Source organism: Mustela lutreola, chromosome 1 (assembly GCF_030435805.1).
Source record: "Mustela lutreola isolate mMusLut2 chromosome 1, mMusLut2.pri, whole genome shotgun sequence".
Lineage (NCBI taxonomy): Eukaryota > Metazoa > Chordata > Mammalia > Carnivora > Mustelidae > Mustela > Mustela lutreola.
In genome coordinates, this window is record NC_081290.1 from 97,682,515 (window position 1) to 97,697,176 (window position 14,662).

At 38.9% G+C, this 14,662-nt stretch overlaps 1 protein-coding gene across 1 annotated transcript in view; it reads right to left on the reverse strand.

Annotated features, from left to right (window-relative positions):
- FAM241A (family with sequence similarity 241 member A) overlaps positions 1–7,740 on the reverse strand; it is a 42,565-nt gene extending 34,825 nt beyond the window's left edge. Inside the window, exon 1 of the mRNA XM_059170884.1 lies at positions 7,371–7,740. Coding sequence (XP_059026867.1) covers positions 7,371–7,550 — 180 coding nt within the window. The 5' untranslated portion in view covers positions 7,551–7,740. The remainder of the gene's footprint in view (positions 1–7,370) is intronic.
- Positions 7,741–14,662: the final 6,922 nt, after the last annotated feature.

Here is a 14,662-nt window from a genome sequence, read left to right on the forward strand (position 1 = left end):
ATACTGTTATGCTGAAAATAAATAAATGGAAAAAAAAAAAAAGAACTTGTAGTTTAATAAGAGGCACAATTATGCCCTTGGCTTTTTTTTTTTTTTTTTTTTTAATGACAATTCCTGACTCATGGCCCTGGAAATCTGGGGAAAACATCATCCAGTTTCTTCTATCCAGACCTTGGGGCTTCTACCATTATGTGGGAGGCCTCTTTGCATATATGAAAAAACAGTGGCTTTAGAATTTGGAGACCTGGGGTCTGGTCTTTTCCATGACTAGTTAGTTGTAAGACCTAGAACAAATCACTGGTTTGAGGAATTACTGTTGGTTTCTTGTACCTCACCAAGAGTTCAATATATCTTTCTAGGGAAGAGTTAAATGACTTCCTTACCTGTATTTACTATGTTGAAGGGCAAGTATGGTGAATATTATGGACCGACTTGCTTATCCTCTCTACCCCCTTCCACTCAAAATGCGGTACATGGACATAGCATCAGCACTGTAAGGGCCTATTTAGCCGGAGCGGCCCCACCTCAGTTGAACAGCCATTTTGTTGCTTATGCAGTAAGACTTAAACTGACCCTTCCCCGCCAGGGGAACTTACTTAAAAGCAAGTCTGGAAAACCAGTCCCAGGAACAAAGCCCAAATACAAGAGTGGGTCAGGTCAGGTGAAGATAACAGACTGAATGCAGGGATGAGTCGGGTCAGGTGGAGACATCCAATCAGTAAAGCGGGCATACTGTCTCCCTAGCTACCAAGGAGTGTTGGCCCCGGCTTTTGGGCACAAATTCTGACCAAGGTGATAGGCTAGTTCAAATAGCTACTATAGGGTGAATTGTAATTCAACTGGCCACCCATATGTGACCTAGCGTGACTGTAAAGCTTTCTCTGTGTGTTACAATGTCATTCGCCACCTGCGTGTGGCCAGGCCCAACCACATGGCCTTTGCTCTGTAAAAGTTAGTCTGTGAGGCAGGGAGGGGTCATCGCCCTCTCTGTAAGGTACGACCCCGATGGGTCAGTTTGAGGGTTGGTTTGATTCTCGATGCTTGGCACGAAATAAAGCTTTGCTTGACCTTCACTTTGTATCAGTCTCGTTCCTTTGACCATAGACCCATTATTGGGGGACCCAACAAGCATCATTTGGGTGCTTATTAGAGATGCAAAATCTTGGGCCTCACCCTGGACTAAGGAAATCACAATCTGCACCTAATAAGAGATGATTCATATGCACCCTAAAACACAGGAGCACCTTCTTCCTATGGTGACTTTCTAAATGCAGAGGCTAGGAAACTTGAAAACTGTATTTCTTAGATTTCTTTTCAGTGTGGAATCTGTTTAAAAATTAGGCCCCAAAGCTAACATTTATATAATTATTATGTGCTGCGGATTGCTATAAGCACTCTATACACATTAACTCATGGAATCCTCCCAACAATCCTATAAGGTTGATAAAATTATTATTCCCTTTATATAGGTGAAGAAACTGATGTCTGGAGAGGTTAATTAACTTGCCCAAAGTTATAGTTAGTAAGTCACAGAGTTAGGACTCAAACCCAGGTATTCTGGATCTAGAATTTATACTGTTAATCATATTTTTAATAGATCAAAGAGGAAGCTTAAGCCTTCCTTCTGCTGCAGTTTTTTTTTTTTTTTTAAACAGATATTCCTGTGGAACATATACTCTGGCAAGTGCTTTTATTTTATTTATTTTTAATTAATTTATTTATTTTAGAGGAGGAGTGCACACATATGCATGAGGAGGAGGAGACGAGGGAGAGGGAGACAGAAAGAATTTCTCCAGCTGACTCCCCGTTGAGTACGAAGCCAAATGGTGACTGGATCCCAGGACCCTGAGATCAAGACCTGAGCTGAAACCAAGAGTCAGAAGCTCTACAGAGTGAACCACTCAAGCGCCCCAGGCAATGGGTTTTATAAAGCTTTCTTCATTTATTCATCTACCTATCTATGAATGAGTATTGATCTGAAAGTTCTAGGTATCACAAAGGTAAGAAGTAGAAATGAAGCATTAGCATTTGAAAGGAAGCAAAATCAATCTATAGATTGGATGATTATATATCTAGAAGATGCAAAGGAATCAAGTCTAAGAGATACTGTTATTTATTAGCATTAGAATTAATAAAAGAATTCAGAAAGGTAACTAGTTAAAAACTAAATATATAAAAGCCAGTAGCTAGAAACCAGCAGCAAAAGGATGATTTGTGAGGAAAAAAATCCCGTTCACAATACCAACAAAAATGTAAAAGCTTAATATAGATTTTACTATTTATAACTATTATGAAGGATTGTATAAGCAAGCGAGAAAGTGGATTATCCAATCATTGGCAGAGAAAAAAACAGATTCGCTCCATAACTCCACCCAATACATAAAGATATTCTAAAGAGACAAAACATACAGAATTTAAAAAATAATAATAAAACCATAAATACACACACATACACAAGAAAATACTGGATATTTAACTGATTGTAGGGTTAGAAAGAATGCTCTGAACAGATATAGATATGTATATACGTTATGCATATGTATATGTGTGGTATGTGCGAATGAAACTACTAAAATAAATTCCTTTAGCAAATAAAAATTTAAAGCATTTTTATTTTTATTTTTTTCTTTTTCCTTTTTTTTAAAAAAATTTTTATTTTTTATAAACATATATTTTTATCCCCAGGGGTACAGGTCTATGAATCACCAGGTTTACACACTTCACAGCACTCACCAAGGCACATACCCTCCCCAATGTCCATAACCCCACCCCCCTTCTCTCAACCCCCCTCCCCCCAGCAACCCTCAGTTTGTTTTGTGAGATTAAGAGTCACTTATGGTTTGTCTCCCTCCCAATCCCATCTTGTTTCATTTATTCTTCTCCTACCCACTTAAGCCCCCATGTTGCATCACCACTTCCTCATATCAGGGAGATCATATGATAGTTGTCTTTCTCCGTAAAGCATTTTTAAATAGAAAATATCATTAACAAAATTATAAAGTCAATAGCAAGCAGAGAAAATATTTATAATCAATGTGAAGTAAAAGATTAACATTTTAGTGTCAAAAAAGTTCAAAGAACATGATTAAAAAGAAATGCAAATGCTCAATAAATATATGAAAGATTTAGTAAACCTCTCCAGCAATATCTTATAACATAAAATAATTTTGACCCACTAAATTGGCAAAGATTAATCTATAAATTATACCATTCATTAGAGGCATGGATGGTTTCCAATCAGCACTCTTACACTCCAATGCTGGGAGTGTACATTGGTGTGATCTTTCTTGAAAGCAATCCTTTAGAATGTTCCAAGATGCTTCAACGAGTTTGACACATTGACCTAGTTCTTTTGTTTCTAGGAATCTAATGCAAGGTAGAACTGTGAGGATTTACAAGGAAAGATTTTCCTTATAGCATTATTTAAAAAGAAAGTGTGTACCTTAATGTACAGTTGTAGGAAAATGGACTATTAGGCAGCCTTAAAATAATTTTTACAAATAATTTTTCATAACACAGGAAAATGAAACAACATGCTAAGTAGCTAAAACAAGAAAGCAAATTCAGTATTACATTAAAACATATTAAAATATATGTGTGTGTAAATACAAGTATAGTAATATGTGAGAGAGAGATTAATGTAGAAATACCATTGTATGAGATATATTTTCTTAAATGTTTGGTATTTTTAAACAAAATGTTACTTGGAGTGGGATTTCAAATGCTTTCATTTTCTTCCCTAGAGTTTTCTTTATTCCTACAGTTTCCAAAGTATATTACTTCAATAACCATAATGACCTTAGAGCTAAAGATAATGATTCTAAAGTCAGTCTGAGTATAATAGGATCTCTGTGCTCTGGGAGGTACGAAGGGCCATCTTAGGTTACTTAAGTTGTGAACTGCCACATCTAAGCAGATGCTATTCACATTGTAGGCATATAATAAAAGGACTAGAGATGTTTAGTTCTTTACTTATGCAGTAGATCAGAGACTCTCTTATATAAAGCCACCTGATGGTCATAGTTATGAATATCATTGAATCACCTCTCATACATACAATGAATCCACACACCCCTGGATAGTTATACCGTCTCCCTTCAATCCTTTGAGCATTTTGTCTCTTTCCCTTGGTTATCTCTCTGAGATGTCTGATGCCTACTTCAAACTTGACACAGTTCCTTCATCTAAAGGACCTGTTCTATTCTTTCAAGTCTTCCTTTCAGGTCTTCAAGGATACTTGAATTTAACTAGGCTTCCTTTGTCCATCATCCTACCAGGAGAGACAAAGGAACCTTCATTTTCTCTCAGATGGAGTGGCATTTAAGAACAAATAGTAAGAAAAAAAAGCAATGCTTACAATCTTAGTTATTAAGAAAATACCTATTTTACTATTTCAGTATTACATGAAATAAATACCAAGCTATAGATATATTCTGAGCTGGTATCGTACCAATAAGATAAAGGTAGGTTTTGTACAGCCAAAGCTGATACAAGAGACTTCCTGGCTGAAGGAAGGGCATGAGAACTTTCAGACAATAATGGAAAGAAAATCAGTGAAGGAAAGGATGCATGTGGAGGGACCCTTAGCCTAGGGAATAGCTAATGGAAGAAACCTGCTTCATCAAGTTATCAGGTAAGGGCAAAACTCAGTGAAGGAAATAGAAATAGAAAGGTATTTAACACAAAAAATTAGGTGCTGAAAAAAATCACTGAAAGCTGCAGGAGCAAAAGTCCGGTGTCTTCTGGAGCTACTACATTCGAGAGCACCACCATAGCCTTGATCCAGAAAAAAAGGAGAGTCTGTGCTATCTCTTGCTGCTGCCCCCACGGATGCTGCCAGTTCTCTTTCAACAACCATGAGGCTAAGACTGTGGAACACCAAGTGAGTGTGCTAAGCAGAAAGGACATCAGGAAGAGGGACTCTGCCTCATTTCCAGCTAATTAGTGTTGATTTTGTTTCTGTGTCTATCATTGTTTCTGTGGAAAAAGTCACTTTAAATTCTAAAAACCAGTCTGCAAAACATGTTTTCAAAAATATTCTCTTGTAATTTGGAGTCTGTGTGCTCTTAAAATAACAAACAAACACATACCATCCCCTAAGGAAAAACTAAATCAAACAACTCCTCAGGATATATTTTATAGTCACTGAATTCATTTACTTCTTCCTCAAACATTTTTATATCTACAGTTAACATCATTGCAAGGGAGTGCCTAAAAATTTTAAGTTTCATATGTAGGACTTGAGAAAAAAAGAAAACAAGCCTTAGTGATAATATTATCAATGAATGATTTATCACAAAAGCTTGTTTCTTATACAAAGGGTTGCATTGCCCCAATTTTTTGTTCATTTTTGGTTTCTTTCCAATTTTAGTATATGCGCTGTGGAAGCAAGCACTCATTTTTGGTTTCTTGCTAAGTTCTTCTTTGGTGCTCATTTGTGGTAAATGCATATCTCAGGTATAATTCACAATTATTGTGTATGTGGGCTTACAGTACAAAAAATACATCATTAATAAAAAATAACATTTTCTGGGGCACCTGGGTGGCTCAGTTGTTAGGCTCAGTTGTCTGCCTTCGGCTTGGGCCGTGGTCCCAGCGTCCTGGGATCAAGCTCCTCATCAGGCTCCTTGTTCAGCGGGAAGCTGGCTTTTCCCTCTCCCCACTCCCTCTCCTTGTGCTCCCTCTCTCTCTGTGAAATGTGTAAATAAAATCTTAAAACATATATATATTAAAAAAAATTTCAAACATTTTAAAGGAGTACAGGAAAAAAAATTTCCATGACAGGGAATGATAGAAATAGGTATGCAAAGTGCTGGGATGTATGTTTTCTAGTATATATATTTCATTTTTATGTGTCATCCTTTTTCTTTGTACCATAAACAATTTTGGTAAAACCAGAGATATTGATGATGTAAAATCCACAGAAGTGTACATGAAATAATATTTTACATGCTCCCTTACAACATTTGAAAATTTACTTTGAGAACCTAAGTTCAAATGTATTCCCCTCACCACCACCACCACACAGGGAGTTCCTGTTGCTGTTTTCTTCACTTTTCCAGTTGAACTAAAGCAAGAGGAAACTAAGCCCTTTAGCTACTACTGAGTCATGGTATAGTTGGTGTAGTTGGGGAGCAGGGTAGCATTAGGAAGGGAATCAGGAAGATCTCCTGGCAACCAATTATTTGCTTCAGTCACCATGCCATTTCTTATATTGTCATAAGGATGAAAAATTACACTTGTGCACGGTGAGCGAGACTAATGCTAAGGCATATTTTGTGTGTCCCATGCAATGGTATTTCTGTTTTCTGAATGAAATATTGAAATCCTAGAAGTTATACTTTACCTATCAATACATTTAGTGATGATATTGGAGTCTGTGAGATGTTACAAAAAGGACAGATGGAGAGTAATTAAAGGAGACAGGTATCAATTTCTTGTCTCAACACTGCAGGCTTTAGCAAAGGCAGATCATTTGAATTCCTGCTCTTTAATGTGATTCTGAAGAATGGCTGATCTCAGGTATTTTCGAGAGTCTAATTACTGTTTTTGCTGGTGAAGATCCATCCTACATATAACTCAGTTTCTTTTATTAAATTTCTTGCCTACTCTTGAAGACAACTGATATGTTGTAATGCTTATTATGATACTTCATGTACTGAGAACAAATTCAGAGGGTTTCAAAAATTACCCAACTTCTCCTTTCCCTTACTAATACTTCTTTCCGTTTGGTACTAACAGAAAGCAATTTTCCTGCCTTTTCACTTTTAAAATGAAGTTTAGATTTCTTTTGTGTTCATGTGACGAACCTACTCGTGGAGAGTCCCTGTCAGGATATCTATTGTAATACTCGCTCCTACACATGCCTTCAGACATTGATTGCATATCTAGAGAAATACACCCACACCTTTTCAGAAGCGCTAGGTGTGTGTTCAGAAATGCCAAGATGGAGGGCAGGAAGGGAGCAACTATCCCCTAAAACACAGCACAGGGGTATCGACTTGAAGTTGGGGAAAAAAAAAAAAAATGTTTACATGTAAGGCTTTTAGACCAGTGACCGTTATGGAGGTACTTCCACGGAGCACCGGGTGCTGGCCTGAGCCTCTTCTGCCCCACAGCCGGAGAAGGGCTGTGCTGACCCCGCTAGACACGCGATCCCAGGGCACTCGCCACCGCGCACGCATGGCCCTGCAGCCCGGCCCACAGCGCGCCGTCTAACCGCTCCTCGGGGCAGCTTCCCCGAAAGCCGCAGCGACCAGCGCCCCACGCCGAGCAGAGCACAGGCGCAGCCCGCTCGCCTACTTCCCTACGCCGCCGGGTGGGGCTCGGGAAACCGGCCGGGCCGCGCCGCCCCTCCCCTCCCCGCTCACCTGCTCGCGCTCCTCCAGCGGACGCTGCCCGCGTCGGCGCGGGCTCGCTCCGGGCTCCGGCTCTGTCCCCGCCACCAGCCGCTCCGCCAGCGCGTCTCCGTCCTCGTCGCGCTCCCCACCGCTGCTGCCGCCGCCGCCGCCACCTCCGCCGCCACCAAGCAGTTCCCCGGCCGAACACATCCCGTCGCCAACTCCCGCCGCCGGGACGGCCGCCGGAGGAGGCCGAGCGTGAAACGCGAGGCAGCGGTCGCCACCCGAGGGCCGGCCGGAGATCCGCCGCGCTGCCACAGACTGGAGCCTCCGGAGCGCGCCCCGCTGGCCAGGGTGCCAGAAGTACCAGCCCTGCCCGGCCTCTCCTCACTGGCTCGCCCCGCCCCGGCCCCCGGGGCGGAGCACACCCGGGGGGAGGGGCCACGGCGGGGGCGGAGCCAACGGGGGCGTGTGTGAGAGAACTGAGAACGACTTCATGTGCTCGCGCGTGTTTGTGAGACTGTGAGAATGTACATGAAGAGACTGTATGTACGTGTGTGTGAGAGATTGTGTGTGAAGAAAGGAGTCTGTGTACGAGATAGTGTATGTGTGTGTGTGAGACTGCTGGAGTGTGTGAGAATTACTAGGTACATAACAGACTGAGAGATTTTGAGATTGTTATGTGTGAGAGTGTGTGCGTAAAAGTGTTAGAAAAGCAGTGTGTGCGAGAAATAAGGTGTGTATGTAAGAAAGTGTGTTTGTGAGGGAGGGAGGGGAGCATGTGTGTTGGGGTTGTGTGTAATACACAGTTACACCCCTGCAGGGTACCTCTGTTCTTCCCTGGAGCAGGGGCTGGGCCTGGGTGTGCTGCTGGATGCCTGTCCTGAGTAGCCGTCCATCCTTTGCAAGTAATAACACATTTTTCTCTTTTGTTCCTTTTGTCTTCTGTCTAGTATCTCTCTGAAGGTCTGTGTCTTTGTTAATTGTTTCTTCCATGTGTGTTGGTTGTTGGGGCTTGGGAATATTTGGTAGTGTATCTGCCTTTGTGTATATTTCTGTAAATGGGCAGGGATATGTCTTTCTCTCTCAGTGGATGGTAAGGGGGATACAACTAATTCGTTAGTCTTTTCCTTACTACCTGTGATATTGTGATTTATAAGAAATATACAGTTGACCCTTGAAGGTTGTAGGGGTTAGGGACACTGACCTGCACAATCAAAACCCCATGTATAACTTTGGAGTCTTCAAAGAATTACTGTTAGCTTAGTGTTGACTGGAAAGAAGTCTTACCAATACATATATATAGTTGATTAATATATTTTTTGTGTTATAGGTATCATAGACTGTATTCTTACAATAAACTACACTAGAGAAAAGAATATGCTACTAAAAAAGAAGTCACAGGAAAGAGAAAATACTTAATAGTTCTATGAAAAATCCAAGCATTAGTGAACTGTGTTGTTCAAGGGTCAACCATATATTTGGTCTTCATCCTGTTGGAACAGAGCTCCTAAAACTTGGAATTTCCTACTGGAGGAGAATGATAAACGTCTTTTCTTATGCTAATGAGGGAATTTTTGGAAAGCCTCTAGTTAACTAAGGATGGGGGCTAACTGCTGGGAGAATAATCCTGGTGACTAATGGGTTAGAATTTTTAGTCCCACCCCCTGAACTCTGGGAGGGTAGAGAGGTTTTGGAAGTTGAATCAATCAAGGATGGTCAATGATTTAATCAATCATGTCTATGTAATGAAGCTCCACTGGAAGCTCAAAAGGACAGAGGTTCCTAGAACTTCTGGGTTAGTGAACTCATGAACATGTAAGCCGAGTGGTTCGCACAGAACATCGAAATTCAGTGCCCCTTCCAACACATCTTGTCCTATGTACCTCTACATCTGGCTGTTCATCTGTGTCCTTTATATTATCCTTTATAATATAGAAACTAGTAAAAGTTTCTGTGAGCTGTTCCAGCAAGTTCACTGAACCCAGGATGGGGTCATGGAAACCTCCAATTTAGAGCCAGTTGGTCAGAAGCACAGGTAACAAGCTGGACCTGCAGTTGGCATCAAAAGGAGATTAGTCTGTGGTAGTGAGTTCTTAAGGTGTGAGATCTGTGATCTTAACTCTAGGTAGATAGTGTCAGAACTGAGTTAACTGCTTGATGGTGTTAGAAAACACATATTAAACCACCCTACCCATTTTGTTGAAGGGAAGTTGGAGGGTATTTAAAAAAAAAAAAACCAAAAACCAAAAACAACTTTGTATATCTTTTACCTGTTTTTTGAGAAAATTATAGACTATTGTATAGATAAAATATCAAGCTATTTGTCAAAGGAAAATTAATGTGCCTATGTATGGAGAAGAATGAGGTATTTGGAATCTCCTATTAAATTGTCTTCAGGCCCGGGGAGGGAATTAAAATAGAAACTTAGAGAATTATTCTATTTATTTATTTTTTTTTTTTAAAGATTTTTATTTATTTATTTGACAGACAGAGATCACAAGTAGGCAGAGAGGCAGGCAGAGAGAGAGAGAGAGAGGAAGAAGCAGTCTCCCCGCTGAGCAGAGAGCCCGATGCGGGACTCGATCCCAGGACCCTGAGATCATGACCTGAGCCGAAGGCAGAGGCTTAACCCTCTGAGCCACCCAGGCGCCCTATTTATTTATTTTTTAAAGAGATTTTTATTTTTTTAATTGACAAAGAAAGAGAGCACTCAAGCAGGAGGAGTGGCAGGCAGAGGGACAGGGAGAAGCAGGCTCCCTGCTCTGGGCCCTGGGATCATGATCTGAGCCAAAGGCAGAGGCGTAATTAAGCCACCCAGACATCATTTAAAGACTTATTTTAAGATATGTTTCCTGTTTTTGGTAATCAGGACTATAGAAACTAGAAAATATGCCTTTGGATATCACAAATTAGAAAGAAAATTAATCTGGTTTATTTCCTTTCTTAAAAACCTTTTAAGACCCAGAGGAAAGTATTTAATATTATATATATAATGAGAAACAAATGTCTCCATGGGAAGCCAAAAATAGTACCCAATGGGCCTCTTTGCTTTGCTTTAATGACAACATTTTCATTCTTGAAATTTTGCTTTGGCTCTCAGTAGTATTTCTTATAAATAATGGCCTATAAATTTTTTACAAAAAGCTTTACGATTATATATAGTGGCACAGAGAGCATCAGCCTTTTACTGCCAACTCTGTGGAGCTTAATACACATTTTAAAGTTCCCCCTCTTTTGGCCTGTGTCTGACAACTTGATAAGTCAAGCAGCTATGTACTCTTCAGTCAGGTTACAGAGTGAACAGAAATTCCTTTTATATATGAGGATTCAGAAGGCATAGAATAGATATAGTAGGGCAGGTAAAAAGAGTAATATAGAGCTTAGTTTTGTTCATCTTGGGGGTCAAGTCTTACAGAAGTCCTTTGGTTCTAGAATATACTCTCTGGACTTTCAGAGATATAGGCTTTTTCTTCAAGAATTGTATTCAGTCATTTAACATGTATTTATTGAACACCACTAGGCATTAGGCCCAGGTCTAGGTCCCTACTCTTAATTTCCATTTTATTCTCTTTCAAATTCTGGTCTGTTTATCTGGCAAAATCCAAGAACTTCCACAAAAGAGTGGTCAAAATCTTCTGATCCTTGTCTAGGACTGCTGTCACAACTTCTTTTGTCTTAGTGTTGTCTACCTTTCATTTAGTGAATGAATTTTCTCTTTGAACGGTGATTCTTTTGTTCATAAAGACTTTGGTCTTTCCTGGAAACTTAGGAAATCACTTCTTTAAAAAAAAATTCTAATAGTAGCATTTTGTGGGAAAAAAAACAAACAAACAAAAACAAAAACAAAAAACATTATTCAGGTTACATCCCAGACAGCACACTTTCAACCACATCTTATGGGATGGGAAGGCTGTTTTCACTGGACTGTACAATATGGATATTATACGTAAAAAGCTATTATTGCAGTTATCTGTGGCAAATATATTTGCTATTACCTAGGCAACTATGACATGTTAGTCTCAAATTGTGTGTAGTTTAGTTGTGATTTTATTAGTATATTTACCTTGAGTTTTCACAGGAATTAGTAAGTGGCAAGAAACAGATGCCTGTCTAAAGTGGCCTATGTAGTGCTAATGTGTCTTGTGCAGTTGCTTTGGGAATAAGAACTTTTAATCTCTCACTTTCACACCTTTAATAACTTATTTGTAATGTTCTTCCACTCTTACTTAGACATTTTTCCAGAAGAAAATGAACAAATCAGAGCAATCTCTCCTCATTTAGTACAATAATCTTAGAAATAACAAGTGCAGTTATTTGTGGAAACTTCATTTTCAATTTGATTTTTTTTCATATTACTATGATGTTAATTTATTATGTTTCCTGTGTTTTAATTTTTGCTTCATATATGATTTTTTATCTGCTTCTTTTCTGTTTAGTAGATCCTTCAGTATGAGGAATTATTTTTGAGATGTTTGGAATATGAACCAAAAATCTCAGGAAAAGGTATGGTTTCTAGATTTATATATATGAATTTAAAGGAAAAGTAACTTATTGGAGACCATGCACTTTCTTTAGCCTTCCTTTAGTTTTAGGAAGCTATATCAGAGAGATGTTGAACCAGTGCTTGCTCAATGTTCTCTAGCCTTCCCAGAGAGACCACTCTGATTCAGAGGAGCAGACATTTGCCCTTCTTGGAATTAATGTTTAGACTTGCTGTTGCTAAAGAACAAAATTCAGCTGAGGCAATTTTAAGGATCATATTGGCTTATTCAGTAATTTATGGATTGAGCAATATCCAGTATAGCAGACAGAAAGGAGCTCCAAAGAATTGTTCAGTTCAAGAGGGTTTTATAGACCAAAGTGAGGAGGAGCAGGGAAGTTATACTGGGCATTTGCTGACTGGAGCAAAGGGAAGTTTGGAGCTGGGTTAGGTAACTTGTCTTGTGTAGGCAAGTGCTGACTGGTTGAGCTAGGCCTTCATTTCCTGGGAGAGCCTAACAGAGAAAATTAAGTTTTGGTTTGCTAACATGGGGCTTAACATGAGTGGACTCCAACTAAGGCCTAATTTGGTTACTTTAACACTGTTTATTCTCTTCTTTGATGTGACTTTATATATGTGCTGAGTTCTTTCCCTACAGTCGGAATGCAAATTAGGAGTTGCGTTTGGCTTAAAAAAAAAAATGTTGAGGTTGCTATTCCAATTCACTAGGGGAAAAAAAGTAATTATAAAGTGCCACTTAATATATGTTACCAATTTTTAAAATGTTGTATTGGATTTAGTATGGACAATGCCTTAAGGAAATGTTAAACTCAGTTATTGCCAGTAGGGCTAACATTCTTTTGGTAGTACATATTCAGAACCATAAAAATATCCATACCCTTTGACCCAGTAACCCCAGATGTAGGAAATAACTCAAAAGGGGAAAAGCCTGTTTGTATAAAGATGTTTATGGTAGAACTACAGTGAAGACTTCAAGGAAGCCTGAATGCCAACAGGGAAATGACTGAGTAAATCTGATACACCAATACAACTGAATGTTAAAATGTTAACAATGGAGATTTTTGTCTTAATGTAGTAAATATATTTACTATAATGCTGAATGAAAAAGTGCAGGTGGGTGGTAGCAGTGCCACCCAGCTATCCTATATCCTAGGAGCTGGGAAGATTAAAAGAGTAATACAAAAGTTAGCTTTGTTCCATTAGGGAATAAGTCTGATAGAAGTGAAATTATGTAAACATTGATCAAATCTCAAAAAGAACATTTTTAAATTAGGGGGGAAGGGCCGTATGCTCCCTTATAAAATTAACTTTACTGTTGTAACTTAAAAATAAACATTTGTAAAGATTTGTATCTGTTTTCCTTATAAAATGGGATAGCTGACACCCAAAGTCTGGCAGATTCAACTCCATAGCTGAAAGTTCTATCACCTTTTGTTGAATAATTTAGTTCTTGAATGGGTTTGGATCTTTTATTCATGCTGTTCTCAATAATTTAGAATCTTAGAGTTGGAAGGAATCTAACAGTCAGTTTAGAGCAACCTCCCACCCGATATAAAGATCCCTTCTATAACATTCATGACAGATGGTCACCCTCCTTCTGCTTGAAGGCTTCCAACTATGGGAAACTCATTACTTCATTGTGCCACCTGTTCAGTTACTGGATATCTTTAATTGTTAGAAAGTTCTTCACATCTACTGAATTGAATCTGTAGCCTTTTCTCCTTTGCCTATTGGTCTTTATTCTTTCCTGAAGTATAAGAAAACAGATTGGTCTTTCTTTTCCCCTTAAGATAGTTTTTTGGGCGTTTTATAAAAGGCAATTTTTATCTTCTCTTAACCTTTATTTTTTCAACTTTTGCTTATGGATAGATGTTGTAGAATTTTTGGATTTTGCCATTTGTTATCTGTACCTACTTCTTGTGTTAACAGTATCCCAGCTTTTTTTTTTTTTTTTTTAATTGATCCAACTCTCTCCCACTCTTAGTCTGTGATTTCAGTGAATATGACTTTTCCGAAGTCCAGGACTGGGAAATATGACCATTACTAAGTAAATCAAATGCATTTGACCTTGTTTTCCTCCCATGGCCACAGAGATTAGTTAAAGGATGGACACAACATGACCAAGTCAGGCTGATCAGGGTCAATAAAATTTAGTTCTGGGACTTATATTATAAGAAAAGCAAAATCTGATCTACAGGATTGGTGTGTGATGATATGAACCTGGAAATATAGGAGACCCACCTTATAGCCTAATAATGAAGCTGACCTAGTGGAATACATGACTGAGAGATGAACATTTTTAGCCAGTTCCTCTAAAAGTTAAGTGACCCCTATATGCCTTTTTCAGTCATGTTGGCCAATGAATCTATCACTATAATATTCACTGTTCCCCCACCCCTTTTCTCATAGGCCATCTTGGGATGGCTTCATCACTTAATAAAGGAATTAGAATGACACAGGCTCTAAATGAGAAACAGAAGAAAGGAGTAGTTTGCAACTATTAGACTGCGGAAATTTGGAGAGTTCATTTAAAGCCTGGTATTGAATTCCATCATCAGTTAAATGAGCAGGTTGAAGTAGACAATTTTAAAAACCTCTGTTTTAAAATTCTATGATTACCATATGACTTTGCCTCCAGATCTAGCCTGTGTGTCCTGGCTGCTATCTTTTGCATTTATTCCAGTCAGTCAGGCTGTTCTTATTAGGAGATTAATTCTCAAAAGCAAAAGGATAGAAACAATTTTCTTATGCTGCATATTCCTTTATCACTCAAATTGCCTAAGGTTATTTTCTGTACCCTCCTCAAATTTTTAAAAAT